Source organism: Pollachius pollachius, assembly GCF_949987615.1.
Source record: "Pollachius pollachius genome assembly, chromosome: 4".
Taxonomy (NCBI): domain Eukaryota; kingdom Metazoa; phylum Chordata; class Actinopteri; order Gadiformes; family Gadidae; genus Pollachius; species Pollachius pollachius.
Genome location: NC_136937.1, coordinates 5,407,173 through 5,430,019, shown reverse-complemented (window position 1 = coordinate 5,430,019; position 22,847 = coordinate 5,407,173). Strand labels below are relative to the sequence as shown.

At 48.9% G+C, this 22,847-nt stretch overlaps 2 protein-coding genes across 3 annotated transcripts; both read left to right on the top strand.

Moving 5' to 3' along the window:
• The first annotated feature begins 30 nt into the window (after positions 1 to 30).
• On the top strand, positions 31 to 7,695 carry tspan33a (tetraspanin 33a). 2 transcript variants are annotated; one of them, XM_079734765.1, is made up of 8 exons: positions 31 to 339; positions 3,215 to 3,272; positions 4,132 to 4,259; positions 5,130 to 5,258; positions 5,345 to 5,440; positions 5,616 to 5,744; positions 6,417 to 6,578; positions 6,968 to 7,695. In XM_079734765.1, exons 1-8 carry the CDS (start codon positions 241 to 243, stop codon positions 7,067 to 7,069), a joined length of 903 nt encoding a protein of 300 aa, XP_079590891.1. In that variant the 5' UTR covers positions 31 to 240; the 3' UTR covers positions 7,070 to 7,695. The 2 variants fall into 2 exon arrangements, with proteins under 2 accessions (XP_079590891.1, XP_079590892.1); XM_079734766.1 differs by having other exon boundaries at positions 35 to 339; positions 5,184 to 5,258.
• Positions 7,696 to 10,490: 2,795 nt separating this feature from the next.
• On the top strand, positions 10,491 to 22,423 carry smo (smoothened, frizzled class receptor). Its single transcript, XM_079734604.1, has 12 exons — positions 10,491 to 11,169; positions 12,661 to 12,869; positions 14,049 to 14,258; positions 14,815 to 14,987; positions 15,620 to 15,839; positions 16,374 to 16,497; positions 16,923 to 17,015; positions 17,543 to 17,651; positions 18,068 to 18,253; positions 18,589 to 18,737; positions 19,359 to 19,493; positions 20,662 to 22,423. Exons 1-12 carry the CDS (start codon positions 10,902 to 10,904, stop codon positions 21,234 to 21,236), a joined length of 2,451 nt encoding a protein of 816 aa, XP_079590730.1. The 5' UTR covers positions 10,491 to 10,901; the 3' UTR covers positions 21,237 to 22,423.
• The last annotated feature ends 424 nt before the right edge of the window (positions 22,424 to 22,847 follow it).

Genomic DNA, 22,847 nt, shown 5'->3' with positions numbered 1-22,847 from the left:
AGGCCACGCCCCTGGATACGCCCACTGCCCACGCCCCGGACCAGGTAGCGAAGGGTTTCCGATTAAGTGTTCGGCAGAGGAACAAGCAATCAGTGCGCTCGGTTACCTGAACATGCCCGACAGTCTGAAGCTGTGGTTTTAGGGCAGCCACTCTTCGGGTCAACACTTCGCGTTACGGAATGGTGTAAAGTAGTGAAGTCCTCATCTCCTTGGTACTGAAGATCGGGGTGATCCTCCGTCATGGCGAACAGGCGCAGCAGGGGCGCACCGAACGGGGACTTCTCGTACGTCAGCCGAGTTGTGAAGTACACGCTCTTTCTGTTCAACATGATCTTTTGGGTGAGTAGTGGTCATTATGTGGACTGGGAGGATGTGTATCCATGACTATTAATCATCTACTCTCTCCGTGTTTGCTCCCGAGTAATTTCTAACTGCACTGGTGCGTGTATGTGGGATGGCTGAGACTTTCACCTCCTGTATCCTCAAAAAAACTCACCCTATGTGCACTGTGAAATGTGTTTTGTGTCTTGTTCAGACAAGTTTAAGTTTAAACAACACACACACTCTCTCTCCCCCCCCCCCCCCCACCCCTCCCTACCCACCCTCTTACTCCCTCCCTCCTTCTCTCTCTGGAACACACGAACACAAACACACACACATGGTCGTACATTCACTCACACACACACAAACACACACACGGCCCATACACTCACTCATACACACACACACACACACACACACACACACACACACACACACACACAGAATGGTTAAAGTGTAACTGCAGAGTTATGCCACGGTCACAGTATTATGTCGCCCCAAGTCACATGCGATGTGAAGCAAAGCACTAATAGTTCTGAGGTGATTGCCGACCCTGTAAGCTTTTAAGAGGATGCCAAGTGCGGTTATGTGTTCAGATTTATGTGTAATAAGAAGCCAGTGAATGCAGGGGAGTTCTGCTGTCAGGAAACTGAAACCGAAAACGAACTGAGGACTTCTGAACGTGAGCGAACTGTTTCGGTGTGGACGACCATCCTCAATGAACCATCCTCATGGAACCATCCTCATGTCACTATACCCATGTCACCGTGCAATGTTAGGAGTTCCAAAGTAACTTCTCAAACTCCAATGGGTTCATACCAGTGGTTGTCGTGTATGCTGGGACGACATAAAGCGACTAGCCGTTCATTCTGGATCGCACCTTCAGGTTCTAGTCCCTGACCTACCCAGGAAGTTAGGCTAGGAGGTCAGCCCCCTATCACTCTGCAAGTTATTATCAATTGCTTCATGGATGTATGGATATGTAAGTGTTTGATCAGTGTTGTAAACGGAAGAGCATGAATCTGTGATGCTTTCTGTCACTGAGAGAACCTCCACTATCACTGTCACTTTTATTGGGTCATAATGGATTCATTATCAGCTTTTCATCCAGAGAGATATTGATTCCTCCCTGAGCGCTGTTTAACAAGCCCTTTGGCTTTGAGGGGCCAGAAATGAACCGTTCTCTACTGTTGAAGAGTTCAAGTCGTTAGCCCATCAATGGGGTGATAACTGCAGCTTGGGGCGTGTCAAGAGTGTGTGTTCCTCATTCCTCTCATGTATAAACCTGAGGGATGTCAGCGATGGAATGTGTCTCTGCTCGTCGCCCACGGCTGCAGTATTCTGACAGACGCTGGTTGGACAGGAAGATGAAGAGATCCGATCTACCAGTATCATTCAGCTTACCATTCATGACTTCCCAGACCTGACGCTAACAGGCTGCCTGGGAGTTTGCTGATAGTAATAGTGGTTGTAAACGTGTATGGGTGTTTCTCTACTGTGTTTATTCAAATTGAAACTTGTTCCTGCAAGGTTTTAATCGCCTTCCTTTGGCACATGTCATTGCATTAAGTATATTTATAAGCCCCCCCCCCCCTCCTGAAAGTGTGTGTGTGTGTGTGTGTGTGTGTGTGTGTGTGTGTGTGTGTGTGTGAAGTAATTGGATATGTCTGGTGTGGCGAGCATAAAGCATTTCCCAGGCGGCTCCGCATTGTTCGGTGGGGACTCTAGAAATTCTGCCCTCCTCTGGGTGGGGGCCGAGGGAAAACTCTAGTCTGGGGATTCAGTAGCCAGCCTGCCGACAGCTACAAGTCAAGTCTGATTGATTCATTTTATTTGACCATTTTGTTATTAACTATGAACAGCACTCTGTGTCATACACATTAAAATACATAAGTTGTCAGGGATGACGCAACAAACCTTGAAGACTTATTTCCACTGCGGTACCTAAAATACGTTCTTTATCACAGACTTCCCTTGCGCGGTCCTAGACCGCTTCCTGGAGGATTTCACAACGCACGCACGTACACGGCCACAGTGGTGCACGATAAAGGCAGGCTGAGACGTCTCGCCGGGGCTGAGTTTAGTTCCTGTTCTCTGTGTCTGTCTGTGCGTAATATAAATATGCTTCTTAAAAGATGCCAGGAAGACATGCTTCCTCTTAGTTAGCTTAGCAACACGCTCTACCCAAAGTTCTTTGTTTTCAAACACTCATGAAGGCCGATCAAAACCCTCCAGTGAGATGGAGCGTTCTGATAGGCCTGCCCCTCCCTGGACAAGTAGGAACACACAATCAGATGATAAAGGTTCCCCACCTCTCAAAGAGGAACTCGGTCAGACATGGACGGTAGTTCAATGTTTGTGAATTAAATGGTGGATTGACCGTGATGGGGAACGCGTGACGTGTGTCCAGCTTAGGCGGGGTCTGTTTGAGTTGAGGTTGAGGACCCATTAGCTCCTTTGTAAATGGACTGCATTTATATCGCGCTTTCCTAACCAGTGGCCACTCAAAGCGCTGTACAATACTGCCTCACATTCACCCATTCATGCGCACATTCACACACCGACGGCGGAGTCAGCTATGCGAGTCGACAGCCAGCTCGTCGGGAGCAGTCCGGGTGAGGTGTCTTGCTCAGGGGACGCCTCGACACGGGCAGGGATTTGAACTAGCAACCTTTCAGTTACAAGTTAACCCACTCTAGCTCCTGAGCCCTTGCGTGTCCCACGGTCAAGAAGGGCAGCAGACAGTCGCAAGCTTTCCCTTTAGTGCTCCGACCAGAGCTCCTGCTTCGACTCATGGCCACTGTAGAATAAAGCTAACAAAGGTCTGCATTAGGGATGCATTCATTTTTTGAATACATATTAAAACCTTTTTCTTCTCAATGTCGGTCTTCAGGTCATCGCCCTGGTGATGGTGGCCATCGGGGTGTACGCCCGTGTGTCCAAGCATGCAGGTAACACCTCCTCCTCAGACGGAGTCACATCGTCACTAGTGTTTAGCGTCATCTCAGATACCCCTGATGCTCCACAGGGGAAAGGCTTGAATCCACTGATGATTAATGTAGAGGATAATGTTAGACTACAAAACACACACAATGTGTCACTATGACAAGCTCGGACACGATGGCTGACTGACTGACAGCCTAGTATCATCTCTCTGAGTCCTGGCTTTGATAAAACTAAGTACAATTGACCTAAATACATATTAAGGGGCTGTAGGTAAGAGTGGAGCGTTGTAAACAGAGAGCCGCCTCCTACTCCCTACCTTCCCCCCTCCATTGAGAAACATTGCATTCTAGTGATAGACAGATGAGATAGATTCCCCAGCCAATCAGGGAAGAGATGCCCTGATTAGTCAGAAATGAGCCGGTAAACAAAAGATCTTGAAGATAATTTCAAGAATGTTTCCCTGTCCAAACGGGTATCGGTGTCAAGAATTAGTCATCCTCATGTCTTTTCTTCTGCTCTGATCTGTTCTTCTGCTCTGTTCTTCTGCTCTGTTCTTCTGCTCTGTTCTGTTCTTCTGCTCTATTCTTCTGCTCTGTTCTTCTGCTCTGTTCTTCTGCTCTGCTCTGTTCTTCTGCTCTGTTATTCTGCTCTATTCTTCTGCTCTGTTCTTCTGCTCTGTTATTCTGCTCTATTCTTCTGCTCTGTTCTTCTGCTCTGGTCTTCTCGGCTGTTTTTCTCTGTTCTTCTTGTCTGTTCTTCTCATCCAACCTTCTCTGTTCTTCTTGTCTGTTCTTCTGGTCTGTTCTTCTGCTCTGTTCTTCTCATCCGTTCTTCTCTGTTCTCCTGCTCCGTTCTTCTACCCAGAGACGGCCATGGCCTGCCTGGCTGTGGACCCGGCCATGCTGCTGATGGCGGTGGGGGTGCTGATGTTCCTCATCACCTTCTGTGGCTGCGTGGGATCCCTGCGCGAGAACATCTGCCTCCTGCAGATAGTGAGTCCCTGCTGGCCCCCCGGAGCCTACTGGGCCCCCAGGAGCCTACTGGGCCCCCAGGAACCTGCTAGTCCCCAGGAACCTGCTGGGCCCCAAGGAGCCTACTGGGCCCCCAGGAACCTGCTAGTCCCCAGGAACCTGCTGGGCCCCCAGGAACCTACTGGGCCCCCAGGAGCCTACTGGGCCCCCAGGAACCTGCTAGTCCCCAGGAACCTGCTAGTCCCCAGGAACCTGCTAGTCCCCAGGAACCTGCTGGGCCCCCAGGAGCCTACTGGGCCCCCAGGAACCTGCTAGTCCCCAGGAACCTGCTAGTCCCCAGGAACCTAATGGGCCCCCAGAAACCTGCTAGTCCCCAGGAACCTGCTAGTCCCCAGGAACCTGCTGGGACATTCCCAGTCCTGGAGGAAGCATGATGGTTACTGTATAGGACGAGAGGGCCTTCCTTTTGTACTATATAGTAACCATCAAGGCTTTCTTCCAAGACTGGGAATGTGGTCTGGTCCCAGGAGAAGTTATTTTATTTGAAGTAAAATATTTGAAGTTACATCAGCTTGAAAACATGTTTTTGTGGGTTGCAAAACCAGATTCTTGGGTCCTTATGGGAGAAATGTAATTGCTGGCCTATAGCCCGCGGTGGGAACACCCATCTCCTGTCATCTAGTGCCCGGTTGTTGCTTTCAATTAAGGAATTAACTTCAAAACTCCAACATTGCAGCATGATAATTATCTATCACAGATGCACCGTGTGTATATTCTGAGAAACATTTTGTAACAGTTAAACACCAAGCCTCTCAAAACTCTCCAGCAGAGATGAACGTGCAGAATTGAGCAGTACATCTAGTAGAAAAGCCCTTGTCGTTCCTCCACCAGCGCTCTCCTCTCATCGGTGTCAACTTGTTGCTGTTCCTTCTGCCCTCCGTCCAGTTCTGCGTCTTCCTCATCCTGATCTTCCTGCTCCAGCTGGCTGCCGGCATCCTGGGGTTTATCTTCTCTGATAAGGTACGACCAGGGACCGTCGGGAACGTCTGAGAGGTGTGCGCGTCACGCTCGGTCTGTTCACAGTGTTGTTTGTGTGGTTTTCCAAGGCGAGGGCTAAAGTGACGGAGCTCATCACCGACGCGGTCATCCACTACAGGGATGACCTGGATCTCCAGAATCTCATTGACTACGGTCAGAGAGAGGTGAGCCACTGGATTGCACTTTTCCCCCCCCCAAATAAACTTTAATTAAATTTTTAGAGCTGCACTGTGTTACCTTTTCACTGCAGCTGATTAATCCATTAAAGCTTTGTGAACCAGGAAGGTGTAATAAATGAGTAGTAAATAAGGTTTTGGGTTGGGTCTGTCCTGTGTGTAGTTTGGCTGCTGCGGCGGCACGGCGTTCACAGACTGGCAGCACAACATGTACTTCAACTGCACGCCGGAGAACCTGAGCCGGGAGCGTTGCTCCGTTCCCTACTCCTGCTGCCTCATCTCCAAGGACGAGGTGGGAGAGACTGGATGACCCGGGGTCGTGTCCCAATGACTGAATGACCCGGGGTCGAGTCCCAATGACTGGATGACCCGGGGTCGTGTCCCAATGACTGAATGACCCGGGGTCGAGTCCCAATGACTGGATGACCCGGGGTCGAGTCCCAATGACTGGATGACCCGGGGTCGAGTCCCAATGACTGGATGACCCGGGGTCGAGTCCCAATGACTGGATGACCCGGGGTCGAGTCCCAATGACTGGATGACCCGGGGTCGAGTCCCAATGACTGGATGACCCGGGGTCGAGTCCCAATGACTGGATGACCCGGGGTCGAGTCCCAATGACTGGATGACCCGGGTTTGAGTCCCAATGACTGGATGACCCGGGTTTGAGTCCCCCGACTAAATTACTTAATGACCTGGGTTTGAGTCCCAATGAGTAAATTACCTAGGTACGAGTCCCAATGACTCAATGACTTAATGACCATGGTTTGAGTCCCAATGACTAAACGACCAGGGTTCGAGTCCCAATGACGAATTGACCCGGGTTCGCGTCCCAATGACTGAAGTCCTTGAGATGGATTCTAAACCCCCACTACCTGCACCCTTATCACTCGCCCCACTATCCCCAGTAAGGTGCTTTGGTTCCAGTCCTACATGTGTTAATGTGTGTGTGTGTTCCCTCCAGGCCGTGATCAACACCATGTGTGGCAGCGGCCTCCAGCTGCAGAACTTCCTGGAGGCGGCGGAGGTGATCCACACCAACGGCTGCATCGACAAGCTGGTGGACTGGATCCACAGCAACCTGTTCCTCCTAGGGGGCGTGGCACTTGGGCTAGCCGTTCCCCAGGTGAGGCCGCTACACACCCTGTTATACGCACTACACACAACACGAGGGACTACATATTACACCACACTACACAAGCACCTACACACTACACTACACAATGAGCTACACACACTGCACACTACACGAGGAACTACGCACTACACTACACAAGGACCTACACACTACAGGGTAATGAGCCCAACCCGATGTGAGAGAGAGAGAGAGAGACACACACAGTCAGTGAGTCAGTCAGTCAGTCAAGGACCCACTGAAGTGGTCACATTGGTCCCTGAGGTTAAACGTTAAAGACCCCCCTGGGGTCGATTTATACAGGGAAGGAGAATAGGAGCTCTGTTGTACCCAAGGTGAAACCGTCTGAAACGTGAACCTCTTGTCTCTCCACTGAACAGCTGGTAGGGATCATGCTGTCGCAGATCCTGATCAACCAGATCAGGGAACAGATAGATCTCCAAAACTACAACCACAGGCACCAGTCGGACCCCTGGCGCTGAGGTCGGTCCCCAGGACCTGACAGGAGAACCAGGAACCGTTAACAAAAGCAACCGAGATCAGCATGAGGGCTCTTGCTGGTTTGAGAGGACTCTTCTTCTGGTGTCTGCTTGCAACACATTGGGAACGTTTGGTGGATTTCCCCAAGGAAGTGACGGGACTGGAACGTGACTGAACAGAAAGTGTTTACACGAAGCGTCAGGCTGGTCTTGCTTCGCCCCCTGGTGGATGAAAACGGGACTTGACTTATTCGCTATTTTTCAGAACTCGACTAATTTCCAGCCTTATTTTGTCTTCCAAAAGACTCCATGATCCCCGCTAGATAGATGCACATCTGCACATCTGTAACTTTACATTTAGGTGTAATGCAAATGATAATGAGACATTATGTGTTACAAGGGATAGACATTTGGTTGTATTTTTGTAAAAGCTATTTTTATAGTGCACTTTACTTTTAAGGCAGATCGGGTGGTTTATTCTGCCCTCTGAGCTTTCACAACGCATTGGAAGACATTGAGGAGATGCCTGAAAAACACACTTTTTTAAGATTCATTTAAATATTAATCATTTTTATAGTTACAATGTTACACCAACGATGCATCTATTCATTAAACGTTTTCAAGTATGACTGAAGCAAAGGATTTTCTCTGTTCGCAGTTTTCACAAATTGAAAAGTAGATATTGAATTAGTTTTGCGCCCAGAAAAGCTTGAAAACACTGGGCTAGTTTTAGTTTTAGTTTTTAGTCTGCTGGCTGATGAACTATTAATGAGAACGAGGGCTTTAAAAAGTACTTTTAATTGCGCCCCAAGTATTCCGTCTCTCCGCCTGTTCAGGCTGGAACTAGCCCGCCTCCTTGTGGCAGGTTCGGTTCACTACAACACATTGCCGAAGCGTCACCTCAGCGCAGGCTCTGTATTCGACTGCACTGGGTAACACACTGGTAGGATGAGACAACTCTTGTTATACCATAATTCGCTGAGGTTCACTGTTCATCATTTGGGATATTGTTATGTTTGACAATTTGATTTGTCATGGAGATTAATGTAGATTAATGTTCCCATTGAACCTCATTAATTTGCATGTCATAGATCATATTACAGATTAATGGGAGATTAAATAAGGCTTTATTTGAAAATATATTTTTAAAGCATAACCGTAACACAGAATAAACGGCTAAATGACAGATCTTTATTGTAATTAAAAAATACACAATACAAATATGCTTTCGACTTTGAAACAAACCTACCTTCTTGAAATTAATAAATACTTGAGCAACTTGGGGACATGAACCAACCATCGCCTCAACATTAGGGTCTGAAGAACACACACATACACACACACACACACACACACACACACACACACACACACACACACACTGAAACATGACACTGTGAACTTCAGGACTTCAGCGTCTTTCAGGAGGATCGTTCTGGGTTCTGGAGCAGAGATCGTATCTGAGTCGCCGGTCGGAACATCGATAACGTTTCTGCAGCGTCCGCGAAATCGCGACGTGAGAACGAATGGGCTTCGCTCTTAGGACCTTCGGCCGGTTGGTGGGTGGAGTCCAGCGGTCCTCATGTGTGAAAGACAAGAGATGACGATCTATTTTTCATTGTGCCAACTATTATGGAATGAATATTACAAACCGTTATTTACTGCTCTTTGTGTGTGTGTGTGTGTGTGTGTGTGTGTGTGTGTGTGTGTGTGTGTGTGAGTGAGTGAGTGTACGATCGTGTTTGTGTGTGTGTGAGTGAGTGCAAGACCGTGTGTGTGTGTGTGTGTGAGTGAGTGCAAGACCGTGTGTGTGTGTGTGTGTGTGAGTGAGTGCAAGACCATGTGTGTGTGTGTGTGTGAGTGTACGACCGTGTGGTGTGTGTGTACAACCTTTGTGTGAGTGAGTGTATGACCATGTGTGTGTGTGTGTATGTGTGAGTGTACGACTGTGTGTGTGTATGAGTGAGTGTATGACCGTGTGTGTGTGTGTGTGTACGATCGTGTTTGTGAGTGAGTGTACGACCGTGTGTGTATGTGTGTGAGTGTACGACCGTGTGTGTGTGTGTATGAGTGTGTGTACGACCAAATGTGTGTGTGTGTGTGTGTGTGTGTGTAAGTGAGTGTATGACCGTGTGTCTCTGTGAGTGTACACACGTGTGTATGTGTGTGTGTGAGTGTGTGTGGGTGTGTGTGTGTGCGTGTGTGTGTGTGTGTGTTTGTGTCTGAGTGAGTGTGTGGCCGTTTGTGTGTGAGTGATTGTACGACCATGTGTGTGTGTGTGTTTGTGTGTGAGTGATTGTACGACCATGTGTGTGTGTGTTTGTGTGTGAGTGATTGTACGACCGTGTGTGTGTGTGTGTGTGTTCCAGAGAGAGCGGGTGGCAGTAAGGGAGTAGGTGGGGAGGGAGAGTGAGAGTAGTTTGTCTGGGCTGCAGTGAGGGGGGCCGCTAGGAGCTGCTCTGTGTGTGGTCCTGACTCACCACACACACACACACACACACACACACACACACACACACACACACACACACACACACACACACACACACACACAGGAGAAGCAGAGCATTGTGCTCAGCCTAACTGATACACTTCCAAGTGCGCTGTCACAATAACACGGCCATCCACAGCGACACAGGGGCTGCACAGAGAATGAGAGGATGAAATGACAACGTGAACACATTTTGGGAGCTCAGACATAGATTTACCTTCACAGAAAATAGAGGCCTACCTTTTAGCGCAAGAGTAACAGCTATTTTCAACGTCCAACGGACACATAAGTCACTTGTATTTTTAATGTAAATCCTTTTTTTTTAGGCCTATATACCCGTAATCAACTTTTACGTATTTTAATTTCAAGACTTCAGGGCCGTATGAAAAAAAATAAAAACGACTTCTGGCCTTACTCCAATAATGTAGGCTAGAAGTATAGTGATTTGAAACGGACTATAGTGACTCGGTCATTGTCATTGTGTACATCATTAATACGATTAAAAGCATCTCCCTCTCATCCCCATCCCGGCACACACATCTCAGAAGTGAGATTATGTGAGGTGAGATTCCTTCTGGTCCTGAACTGTGGGCTTAGATATTGTTTTGGTATTCACACATTCTTCCCCCGAAGAGGGGGATGGGATTGGATCCCTCCCCCCCCCCCCCCCCCCCCCCCCCCCTCACCACCACCACCAGTAGGCCCACATACCAGTGGGGCACCGGACAGACACTCAACCAGGCTGAGACACAATACTACTTTGTTTGAAACGCTCTTCAATCCAAACTTTATCCCGCATCTCGAACAGCGCGTCTGGACTCTGGAGCCCCGCAGCGATGCGGGATCGCTCGGATTCCTCCTGGAAAGTTTGTGGGAAGTGGGTGGTGGTGCGGGGGTCATATTACACCCAGTCTGAGCTTTTCCAGTCCGCTCCTTCGACGTGGGGGAGGGCGAACCTCCAACTTTTCTCGGCCTGATTTCTTTTTACGCGCAGGGAAAGAAAAAACTTCCAAACGGTGGAATTACTACGTAAAGCGACCGTTTCTTTTTGGGTTTGATGTTTAATGTAGTGTTTCTGTAGAACATACTCGGGATCCGACCATGAATCCGTTTCCGAGGATCTTTGGGTGAGAAAAGAAGAGTTGGAGACCGCGTCAGAGCTCCGAAGAATCCGTGATAATAGTTATTTACAATGCGGGACCTGGGATCAAATCTGGGATTACATCTGGAGACCGAAGAACAAGCCATCCCTTACAGGACCTACAGCGCCGGAATAACAAAACACTAGAATAAAAGTCTTTTTTTTTTCTCGGGGTGCAAAGTTGCAGGTCTGAAACCCCCAAGATGTCCTCCCAGGGTAGCAGCCCTATTGTTGCAGTGCTCGGAATGGTGATGTGCGCCCTGGCCGCCTCCCTCCTAGGCTCCTCTCACGCCGTTTTGTCTCCAAACGGGACGGTATTCGACGACCCCTGCAAGAAGACGACGACCTGTGAGGTCCTGAGGTACAACACATGCCTGGGCTCGGCCCTGCCCTACACGCACACGTCGCTCATCTTGGCCGAAGACTCCACGACCCAAGAGGAAGCCTTCGAGAAGCTGACCATGTGGTCCGGTAAGCCTCCAGTGGAGAAGTTGTTGCTGTCCGATGGAGGGCAAATATAGATTTTCAAACCCGTTCCAAAGCTGGTCCAGAAATTATACTAAACCTGTGCAATGTAGACCCCACAACCACAACATTTATTTGTGGCCTTATAAATCAGTATCGCATGCATCTCTCATTAATAAAAAGATTTGCAGTATAGGCCTACTTGCATAACAAGTCATGATTACCTACACGTTATAATGTCACATAACGTAAAATGTAAATCGGATGCCTATTATTTAAATTAGTCTTTAGGAAGCGGATGCAATCATCGTCAATGATGATGAGGAGGTTGTCGCCAGGGTCATAAAACACCAGATCTCCCCCGGTTTCCCATCCGGAAGAGTCCTTCAGGAAGCAGTGGTGTCATCGAGTCGATGAGGAGATAGCGTGTGAGGGAGAGAGGAGAGTCACCATTGTAAACATAAGCACACTTTACTGATTATAAACACACACATTGTCGCCGTGGATACAACCAACTGACCCTCTGGTGCGTGTCCAGAGAAAGTTAAAGATCAGAGCGAACGGTCTGACTAGACAGCATCTAGTCAAGGTTTGAGTGTCTGCTCAGGAGCCCTTCAGCATAGGAGCTGGTCCAAAGGAGGTCTGTGTGTGTTGTTTAAAAAACAAATCATCTCTTGTTGACGATGAACCCCTCTAGTGTGTCCACATTAGGCTAGCTCCCATATTAGCCATAACACTAGGGAGGATCCCTCACCCCAGGTTAAAGGTCAAGTCAAGCCCTGATTTGGCAGGAGAACTTAAAGGGAACTTCAATATATATATATGGCCTGAACCTCCTTTCTCAACACGTTACACACATTTGACAACTTTCTGAGAGAGAGAGCCAGAGAGAGAGAGAGAGAGAAAATTACCTGGGTTCAAGTCCCAATGACAAAATGACCAGGGTTCGAGCCACTGAACTTTCTCTGCACCGTTACACATTTGAAACCACAACCACTCACCAACACACTGTGAGAATGCAACGTGTTTCCAACTGAAACCCAAAGTGACTGTGTGCTTACACCGCACCTTAAGTAACGAATCAGCTCCTCTCTCCCCGTCCTCCTTCCATCTTTTCACTAACAAACATTCTTATTCAATGATTATATTTTGTGTTCACTCAGTGAAGCTTCCTAGGACGTATTTGGGCAGCAGTAGCTCATGAGGCAGAGCGGGTCGGCCGGTAAACGCAATGTCGCTCGGCCGAGTGTCGGGGTGTCCCTGAGCAAGGCACCTCACCCCAACTGCTCCCGACGATCTTGCGGTCGCCTTGCGTGGCTGACGCCGCCGCCGGTGTGTGAATGTGTGCACGAACGGGTGAATCGGAGGCAGTATTGTCAAAAGCGCTTTGGGTAAAAGTCCATTCACCGTTTATCTGGAAACGTGCTGCATAAATCGCATGTATCATAATCATCGCTCACGTTGTTCCGCTGTCCCCCCCCCCCACCGTACCCCCAGGTCTGCGGAACGCGCCTCGCTGCTGGTCGGTGATCCGGCCCCTGCTCTGCGCTGTCTACATGCCCAAGTGCGAGGAGGGCCTGGTGGAGCTGCCCAGCCAGGCGGTCTGCCTCGCCACCAGGAGGCCCTGCAGCATCGTGGACCAGGAGAGGGGCTGGCCCGACTTCCTCAAGTGTGAGGAGAACCACAACTTCCCCGCCGGCTGCTCGGTACGGCTGCTTTCTGATCCGGTCTCTCACTGGTCCTCGTCATGAGGACGTTGTTTCATGATCCGGTCTCTCATTGGTCCCCCCGTGATGACGTGTTTCATGATCCGGTCTCTCATTGGTCCCTCGTCGTGATGACGTGCTTCATGATCCGGTCTCTCATTGGTCCCCCGTGATGACGTGTTTCATGATCCGGTCTCTCATTGGTCCCCCCGTGATGACGTGTTTCATGATCCGGTCTCTCATTGGTCCCTCGTCGTGATGACGTGCTTCATGATCCGGTCTCTCATTGGTCCCCCGTGATGACGTGTTTCATGATCTGGTCTCTCATTGGTCCCCCCGTGATGACGTGTTTCATGATCCGGTCTCTCATTGGTCCCTCGTCGTGAGGACGTGTTTCATGATCCGGTCTCTCATTGGTCCCCCCGTGATGACGTGTTTCATGATCCGGTCTCTCATTGGTCCCCCCGTGAGGACGTGTTTCATGATCCGGTCTCTCATTGGTCCCCCTGTGATGACGTGTTTCATTAGTTCTGCTCCTGTGCGTTGATCCGAGGTCTTTTGTTTATTCAAACTGTGTGTTATAAAGGGATAACAGAGACCTATGAATACACACACACACACACACACACACACACACACACACACACACACACTAGACTCCAGAGACCCAGGCCTACACACACACACACAAACCACACACACACACACTAGACTCAGAGACCCAGGCCTACACACACACCACACACACACACACACACACACACACACACTAGACTCCAGAGACCCAGGCCTACACACACACACACACACACACACACACACACACACACACACACACTAGACTCAGAGACCCAGGCCTACACACACACACACACACACACACACACACACACACACACACACACACACTAGACTCCAGAGACCCAGGCCTACACACACACACCACACACACACACACACACACACACACACACACACACACACACACACACACACACACTAGACTCAGAGACCCAGGCCTACACACACACACACACACACACACACACACACACACACACACACACACACACACATACACACACACACACGCTGGCCACCAGAGAAGCACAACAGAAAGACGCTCATTCTGCTCCAGTTGTTAAAGCTCCTTCTCCCCCGTCCCCCCGTCCCCCTCAGAACGAGGGGCAGAAGCTGAAGTTCAACACGTCCGGTCAGTGCGAGGCTCCGCTGGTGAAGACGGACACTACTTCCAGCTGGTACAAGGACGTGGAGGGGTGCGGGATCCAGTGTGACAACCCCCTGTTCACCGAGGAGGAGCACACTGACATGCACGCCTACATCGCCTACTTTGGCTCCATCACCATGCTCTGCACCTTCTTCACCCTGGTGAGCGCCTCTACACCTCCCACGATGCCCCCGGGAAGCTAACAGCCTCCCGGGGACAGGTATTATTAATTACCAGGTATTATTAATTACCTATTAACATGTATTGACTTATTACACCCTGGTGAGCGCCACTACAACTCCCACAATGCCCCCGGGAAGCTGTTAGCTTCCCGGGGGCATTGTGGGAGTTGTAGGTATTATTAATTACCAGGTATTATTAATTACCTATTAACATGTATTGACTTATTACTTGTTATTATTACACGGTTATTAATTCCCCTTCTGTGTTTTACCTGCAGAGTGATTTAATTCATGTTTCACTAATGCTCCTGCATTGAATGGGAATGCATTCGCCAAACTACTTAAAATATCGACCACTTAGTTGAGTGGTCAAACTGTTGAGTTGTCCGACCGTCGAGTCGCCTGAATGCTGGGTTGTCTGACTGCAAGGGAGAGGTCTAACCATTGAGTTATGTAAACGTTGAGTCACGTCGCTACCGGTCAAGGATTTGCGGGGACGCTAATAAATCGTCCATGTTTTCCCCCACCCCGCCAGGCGACGTTCCTGGCCGACTGGAAGAACTCCAACCGCTACCCGGCAGTCATCCTGTTCTACATCAACGCCTGCTTCTTCGTGGGCAGTATCGGCTGGCTGGCCCAGTTCCTGGACGGCGCGCGCAAGGAGATCGTCTGCAAGAGCGACAACACCATGCGCCTCGGCGAACCCTCGTAAGAAAAAGAGTCACTCGCGTTATTCCGGAGCATCTACTGATGTCTGGGGTCCGCATAGTTCAGGAAGTGGAGTGGGTTGGATGGTAACCGGAAGGTTGCTAGTTCGATCCCCGGCTCCTCCTAGCCGAGTGTCAAGGTCCCTGAGCAGGACGCCTCAAGCTAACTGCTCCCGACAAGCTGGCTGTCGCCTTGCGTGGTTGAATCCGCCGTGGGTGTGTGAATGTGTGTGTGAACAGTTGTAAGCCGCTTTGGATAAAAGCATCTGCTAAATGCCCTAAATGCAAATGTACTGGGGTGGAGTCCCAGTGTTTACGTCAGAACAGACTCAGATGTGGTTGGCAGTGGGTGGAAGTGGTGAATCAGGACTAGGGTGGAGTAGTTTACGCTCGGTAACTGGATCAACCGGCTATGAAAACGTATGTCGTGAGGCATCGAAAAATTGGTAGATTTTACATTAGGTGTTAAGTGTCACACTCTATGCACTATATGATTTTCTAGCGGTACTATAATCAAACTATTCCTCCTCCTTCTCCTTCTCCTCCGCCTCTCTTTCCTTCTCTGCTCTCCCTCCTCATCCTCTCCCTCCTCATCCTCCCCCCCTCCTCTTCCTCCTCCTTCACCTCCTCCAGCTCCTCAGAGACTCTCTCCTGCGTCACCATCTTCATCATCGTGTACTACTCGCTGATGTCGGGAGTGATCTGGTTCGTGATGCTCACCTACGCCTGGCACACCTCCTTCAAGGCACTGGGCACCACCCAGCAGCCGCTGACCGGACGCACCTCCTACTTCCACATGATCACCTGGTCCGTGCCTTTCGTCCTCACCGTCGCCATCCTGGCCATCGCCGAGGTAGGACCCCCTGGGAGAAGGGAAGACCACCTAGACAATGGGAGGGGATCATTGCGTCCTCTTCGTCGTAATAAGAATAGTAATAACTTGGTTGTTTGAAGATGTTTGGTCAGGAGAACTACGAAGATGCAACGCCATTCTGATTTTTTTAACTCCAGATCCCAGGAGGCCCTCTGTTAAACAGAGCTTTATCTGAGGTCTGCCATCTTTTGACCAAAAATTGTTATAATAATAATACCCAGCAACCATCACGCAGTTGTTATTGTGATTCTTGAACTGCGGGGTAGATCACCATCAGGCCTCTTGTGCTGAAGAAAACGACGGCAGCCTCCCCAGACCAAGCTCAATCGTAGATTGAGCTTGGCCTCCCCAGACCAAGCTCAATCGTAGATTGAGCTTGGTCTGGGGAGGCTGCCGTCGTAGATTGAGCTTGGTCTGGCAATAGCCAGGCTACCTCATTGGGGTCGCTATTCTCTCTGTTTGAGGTGTTTATTAAATGTGTTAAGCGGAGTACTTCTTGTTCCCCGCCTGCAGGTGGATGGGGACTCTGTCAGCGGTATCTGCTTCGTGGGCTATAAGAACTACCACTACCGTGCCGGATTCGTTCTTGCACCCATCGGCGTAGTGCTGGTCGTCGGGGGCTACTTCCTGATCCGAGGTAAGCGGGGACTGGTTATACTTGTTCTGTACTGGTTTGCTTCGTCAAGTAAAAATATGAACAGAACACACTTGGTTTCACTTTTGCTGGCTATTGCGTTCTGTTGGTAGATAAGGGTAAATTGTGAATTTACCCTCATCAATTGTGCTATTTTGTATATTTGACTTTTAATCCACTTCCCCTCCTAAATTACATCCGCTAAGTGAATTCTCCTGATGTTGGGACCTGTTTGAATGTTAGGACACAATATTCCCTTGCTTTGAGATGAAAATCAAATACTTTTAGTTTCAAGACTGTCTTTTCGGGGAAGTGTCCATATATGCAACGCGAAATGCAAAAACTTTTTTCTGTTTCTTTTCTACAAAACGTTTAATTGGATGTCTACAAGTTTACCAAATCAAGTAACAGCGCAACCTTTCTTCCAGGGGTCATGACCTTGTTCTCAATCAAGAGCAACCATCCGGGCCTGCTGAGTGAGAAGGCCGCCAGTAAGATCAACGAGACGATGCTGAGACTCGGTACGTGCCAACAAATCCTCACACCAGACGACCTCTAGAAATGAAACACTTGAGTGGAAAAAAAAGGGCGGGTCAAGTACAAATACAAGAATAGCAGATCTGGGAACAGATCTGGGCTTTGGGCTGAGTTGCAAAGCAACTGCTGATACAGCAGCAGACAGAGCCCAGACCAGTGGGACCTGTGGGTCGGAAAGAGATTCACAGAGTGGTTCCCAACTTTTTTGTCCCATTTTCTATTTCTACACACACCACACACATCCAGATTAACTTTTAAAACTATTAGTTTTTTTATTCTTTATCCAAAACATATCATCAAAAAGCTGTAAATTATTATGCTGCAACCTCCCTGACCCCAATATGCGAATCGGCGACCCCAAGTTTTCTGGTGACCCAGCAGTTGGGAACCACCAGATTAACCCCTGCATCCCGGGGTCTCAGCTCAGATCTTCATGTGTTCACCATTCCCCCAACATTAATCCACTCACAGTAGTTTCTTACCCATGAGATGTGTCCTCCTTCCTCCTCAGGGATATTCGGGTTCCTGGCTTTCGGCTTCGTCTTCATCACCTTCGGCTGCCACTTCTACGACTTCTTCAACCAGGCCGAGTGGGAGCGCAGCTTCAGAGAATACGTGCTGTGAGTTCAAACCCTCAAACCTTTATTTAACCGCTCAAACATACGACACCAATCACGTCCTGTTGTTTAGCAGATTATAACATCAGAAACTATTCTAATATTTATAATATATAAATACTATAAATATATATAACAGTTATGCCCTCAAGCTACGATTAATCCAAACTTTGATTGCTGAGATTGTAATCCACAGCTAAAACTGCTAGCGACACAGCTAATGCAGCGCTAACACACGCTAGCCCTCCTATATAATTACATAACGGAACATCCCTCAATTCCATGGCCTTAGATGTAATATTTAACAATAAACATAACCTGAACATAACAACTATATTATAGAAATATAATTTTTGAACAATAGAACATTACAATAACAACAATTCTCATAAATTGTTATAAATCCTTTGTTGCTCCAGCTGCGAGGCCAACGTCACCATCGCCTCTAAGACCAGCAAGCCGACCCCAGAGTGCACCATCAAGAACCGGCCCAGCCTGATGGTGGAGAAGATCAACCTGTTCTCCATGTTCGGCACCGGCATCGCCATGAGCACCTGGGTCTGGACCAAGGCCACCATCCTCATCTGGAAACGCACCTGGTGCAGGTGAGACACCCCCCACTGCCCCCCCTCCCCCACCTGTCAAACGCTTGGTGGGATCTGGCTGTGACTGGTTTGAGTCTGGTCTCTGAGGGCGTGGTCTCAAGGTCCTTCCTTTATACTCTGTGTTTATAAATGCAATGAATGCAAATATATTGTATTAATGTTTCGCCTTCAAAACCTCATAATGATGTGATAATATGTAAAGTGTATGTAAAACTGGTGCAAAAAATGTCTGACGACGCTTCAGCTTAACTAATCGGTTGACCGGTTTTGAAAGAATCCCAACACCTGAGCGATCCTAAACATGGCCTCCGTTTTTGTCTCCCCGTGTGCCTCAGGGTGATTGGCCGCAGCGACGACGAGCCCAAGAGGATCAAGAAGAGCCGCATGATCGCCAAGGCCTTCTCCAAGCGCAAGGAGCTCCACAAAGACCCCGAGAAGGAGCTGTCCTTCAGCATGCACACAGTCTCCCACGAGGGGCCCGTTGGTGGGTTCTGCTGCCTCCAGGGGGCGCCACATTCAAACTAACGGGCTAACCGTTATGTGTTAACTCAGAGAACTCCACCAGGGGGCGCCACACTCCAACTAACGGGCTCCCCTTAGAGAACTCAGGCGGCATCGTTGTGAGCTAGCAATGTTTGGGAACTGAATCAAAATATTATGTTTTCTATAGACTAGTTACATAATATCTACAATAAGTACATTTGTCAGAAGAAAGAGAAACAACAATATATCGCTGTCGGTACAGTAAGGATGTTCATAGAAACAGCTCCCAAGCACTAACAATTGCTAGGTCAACCCATTCTCCGTATACAACAAAGATAGCTAGAATAAGATGCTACACAATGCTAATTACTGTTTTTAAGTGCCAGGATGTACAACATACAATAGGTGCGTAAATGTAGTGTTTTTAGGAGAGAAGGGGGGCTGGGGGGTAAGGGAGGGGGCTAAGCAGAGACCAGGTGAACTCTGAACAAGTGAGTCTTGTTCAGCGACTAGTTCTAGGTGGCGCAACATATCTGGTCCGTGCTCATTGGTTAAGAGACGACGATTCAGAACATTAACGTTTGTTTATGTATTCCTTTGTTCGCCTACTCCCTGTCTGCAGCTGGGATCAACTTTGACCTCAACGAGCCGTCCAATGACATGTCGTCCGCTTGGGCCCAGCACGTCACCAAGATGGTGGCCAGACGGGGCGCCATCTTGCCCCAGGACATCTCCGTGACCCCCACGGGAACACCCGGTAGGACACGCCACACACGCTTGTTACACGCAAGTTGAAGACAAGATAGGCCCCGCCCCCTCAGCGGAGGACACTTAATTTATTCATCACCTCCACTATAGCGTGTACGCTTTGCTCTTTGCCTCTCTGTGCGTCTGTGTGCTCTGTGAGAATTGAACACACTAGGATATAATAGATCTGCACATGCTCAAAGGGCAGGTACGAAAAGGTACACAGTTAACACACAAATTGAACGATACAGAAACATTCTCCTGATCCCTATAACACACACAGCCCAAAATGTATGACTTCTAATTACAAACAAGACCTCCATAGTCTAATATGTAGTCCCTTAATGTCCCTGCTAAGGCTGTCTTGCTTTTTTACCTGAATGATTTTGTTCTTTATCATTGGAGACAGTTTTCAACACATTTCATTCAGTCCTTCTAGTTGCAGAGTCTGATCGTGCTAGGCTAGCGCACGGCAACCGGCAATACTAGCCTGCTAATAAAAACTTCTTACCCACTCCACAGTACACCCGAGGCAAATCAACTATAACGCCAGACGGTCGATGTAAATGTCTGTGCTGATAGAATAATGTTAGAAATAAAACCAGCCTTGCATTGCATTGGATTTTGAGGGACTTGTGTCTCAGCAGCAGTGTTATATTCCTGGTAGTAGGCTACGGCAGCGGCGGACTGATACCTAGGTTTAATTCCGCTGCTGCTGAGAAAGTAGTCCCTCAAAATGTGATGATTCATGCGATGCAAGGTTAGTTTTATTTCTAACATTATTCTATCAACACAGACATTTACATCTATAGTCTGGCGTTATAGTTGATTTGCCTCGGGTGTACTGTGGAGTGGGTAAGACTGTTTTTATTAGCAGGCTAGTATTGCCGGTTGCCGTGCGCTAGCCTAGCACGAGCGAACCCTGCAACTAGAAGGACTGAATGAAATGTGTTGAAAACTGTGAAGATAAAGAACACCAAGGCTAACTTGGCAATCAGGCCCTATGTCCTAACTACCCCTTTGAGGGCGGAGCGAAAAGAACTGACTGGACTTGTTAACTTTGTGTTCTCCGTTCGCATTGTGTCGGTTTGTCGGTTTGTCGTTTGGTCGGCTTGCCTTTCGCCGCTATGCCTCTGTTGTCGTGGTAACTAACCCCCCCCCCCCCCCCCAAAACCCAGTCCCGCCGGCGGACGAGCGAAACCAGCTGTGGATGGTGGAGGCGGAGATCTCCCCCGAGATGATCAAGCGCAAGAAGAAGAAGAAGAAGAGGCGGAGGGCGGGGGCGGGGCCGAAGGAGGCGGGGCCCCTGGAGGAGGCCGGGGCCGACCACCAGGGGTACCGGCGCCGCGAGTTCGGCCCCAGCGCGGTGCCCCGCCTGCCCCAGCTCCCAAGCCACCCCAGCCTGGTGGCTGACCTGCGGGCGCGGCCGGACCAGCGCCGGCCCCGTCGCCACGACGACGAGGACCTCCTGCCGGGCTCCTACCTGGACTTCCGGCCCTCCCACCCCTACCCGCCCTACCGCCCCCCCGGGCCCCTGGAGGAGCTCAGCGACGCCCCCGAGGACCTGGGTCTGCGGGGGCCCCGCTGTCGGCCCTTCGCGGCCCCGGCCCCGCGGCAGCCCGGCCGGACCCTGCGGCCCCCCGGGCGGCCGGTGGTGGCCCCTGGGGGGCACCGGGTCCCGAGCCAGGGCCCCATCCACTCTAGGACCAATCTGATGGAGGCGGAGCTTATGGACGCCGACTCGGACTTCTGAGGAGGGGGGGGGGGGCGTTAGTGAGGAGGGCTCTTGGGTCCCAGGGGTCCCAGGGGTCCCAGGGGTCTCAGGGGCCTCTGGGTCTGGGGCCCCTGGCATGCGGAGTAAGAACTAAAGCGCTGGCTGCTTTAGCCTCCCAGGGGCGGCCGGTCTGAACGGGATGAAGCCAGATGATGTTAGTTTCTTTTAAGGGATGGAGAAAAGGAAAAATGTAAATAAAATAATGAAAAGAAAAGAAAGATATTTTTATATTTTACATGTGCCCACTTGAATAATCTCATAGATAACTCTGCAGCGACAGAATAAACAACAAGGCAGCTAATATGTTTATGCGGACGAAGCGAACCGCCATAATTATTCTGCCGCCCATTTTCCAAATTGTCTTATTATTTTTATATAATTCACCTCCACACTTAACGCCCCGGATTTCAAGCCCCTCCAAAACTCAAGTCAGTCGCAGACAGATTTATATTCACGGTGTTCAGTAAAGGTTAGTCTCCAACGTCGGAGAATATCAATCCCCCGATGAACTGAGCGTAGTGAGTAAGTAGAAGTAGAGAGACACGCGTGGAGGTCCACGACGTGCCACGTCGCTACGGTACACCTGCAGAGCTTCAGTCACGCAAGTGTTTGATAGACTATACGGCGGTTTGTGAATCGATCCGTGTTCAAATTGATTTCTTTCTGCCAATATGATGAACCTCACCAGCGCTGGACTAAAATGCACTCTCCCGTAGCGATACCCCTCGGTGCTAGCCTGTCCGGTACTGCCATATCCAATGCTAGAATAGACTTTCTCATGGGAAACCTCACTGGTATAAGCTATTGCCGAGTGCAATTTAACACGTTCAGCATCCGTGATTACACATGTTTTTTGTTCAATCGTAAATGTTGTCAGTCAGTTCATGAAATAACTCCTCATTTTTACGTTGTGTGTATATAGAAAAGTTATTTACAGCAGTATTTTCGCCATCTCTGTTCTGCTAATGCTATTTTAATTATTCAAAGTGAGCCTGTTTTTTGTGTTTTTAGTGTTTTAGAAAAGTGTCATGTTGTGCGCCTATTGTGACACTTTGTTTCATCATCTTTTTAAGTATTACATTATCACTTTTCAGCCTTTGAATATCTTTGGAGTGCAAAACAAAGTTCTACCAATTTCTTATTTTATGTTTGTATATAAGCTGTTCGTTGTCATTTCATTAGGATTTTGTTTGTGTCTGATTGCTTTATTACACAATAAAGGAAATTCGAGATTTTATTTGCGAAGTGAATGTGTTATTCTGATCAGTGGTAGGAGAGACAGAAGTTATATTAATCTTAAACTAAAACCAGAAGTTTTATGTAATTACTTGAATGTAGTTCTCAAGACTAGTACAATAATCAGTACTCATCAAAGTAGAATAAGCGTTGTTAATAAAATGAAACCGTTTGTAGCAGTGTAGACAATCATTTAACAAATATTTGTTAAACGATTGCAAAAATTCAGAAATATTCCTATCCCCAGATCAGTACTTTAGGCAGCAATTCATAGCACCACTTGGTGGACTACATGTCCCAGAATTCAGCGCGGCCTTAAGAACGTCAGCTGATTCGTTGTAAACAAGGACAGTG

Excerpts from the sequence above, each read along its gene's own strand:
- tspan33a (XM_079734765.1), top strand. The coding sequence starts at position 241 with ATGGCGAACAGGCGCAGCAGGGGCGCACCGAACGGGGACTTCTCGTAC. Across the intron at positions 4,260-5,129 it reads ACATCTGCCTCCTGCAGATA|CGCTCTCCTCTCATCGGTGT; the intron begins GTGAGTCCCTGC and ends TTCCTCCACCAG. Across the intron at positions 6,579-6,967 it reads TTGGGCTAGCCGTTCCCCAG|CTGGTAGGGATCATGCTGTC; the intron begins GTGAGGCCGCTA and ends TCCACTGAACAG.
- smo (XM_079734604.1), top strand. The coding sequence starts at position 10,902 with ATGTCCTCCCAGGGTAGCAGCCCTATTGTTGCAGTGCTCGGAATGGTG. Across the intron at positions 14,988-15,619 it reads ATGCGCCTCGGCGAACCCTC|CTCCTCAGAGACTCTCTCCT; the intron begins GTAAGAAAAAGA and ends CACCTCCTCCAG. Across the intron at positions 17,652-18,067 it reads AGCTTCAGAGAATACGTGCT|CTGCGAGGCCAACGTCACCA; the intron begins GTGAGTTCAAAC and ends TTGTTGCTCCAG.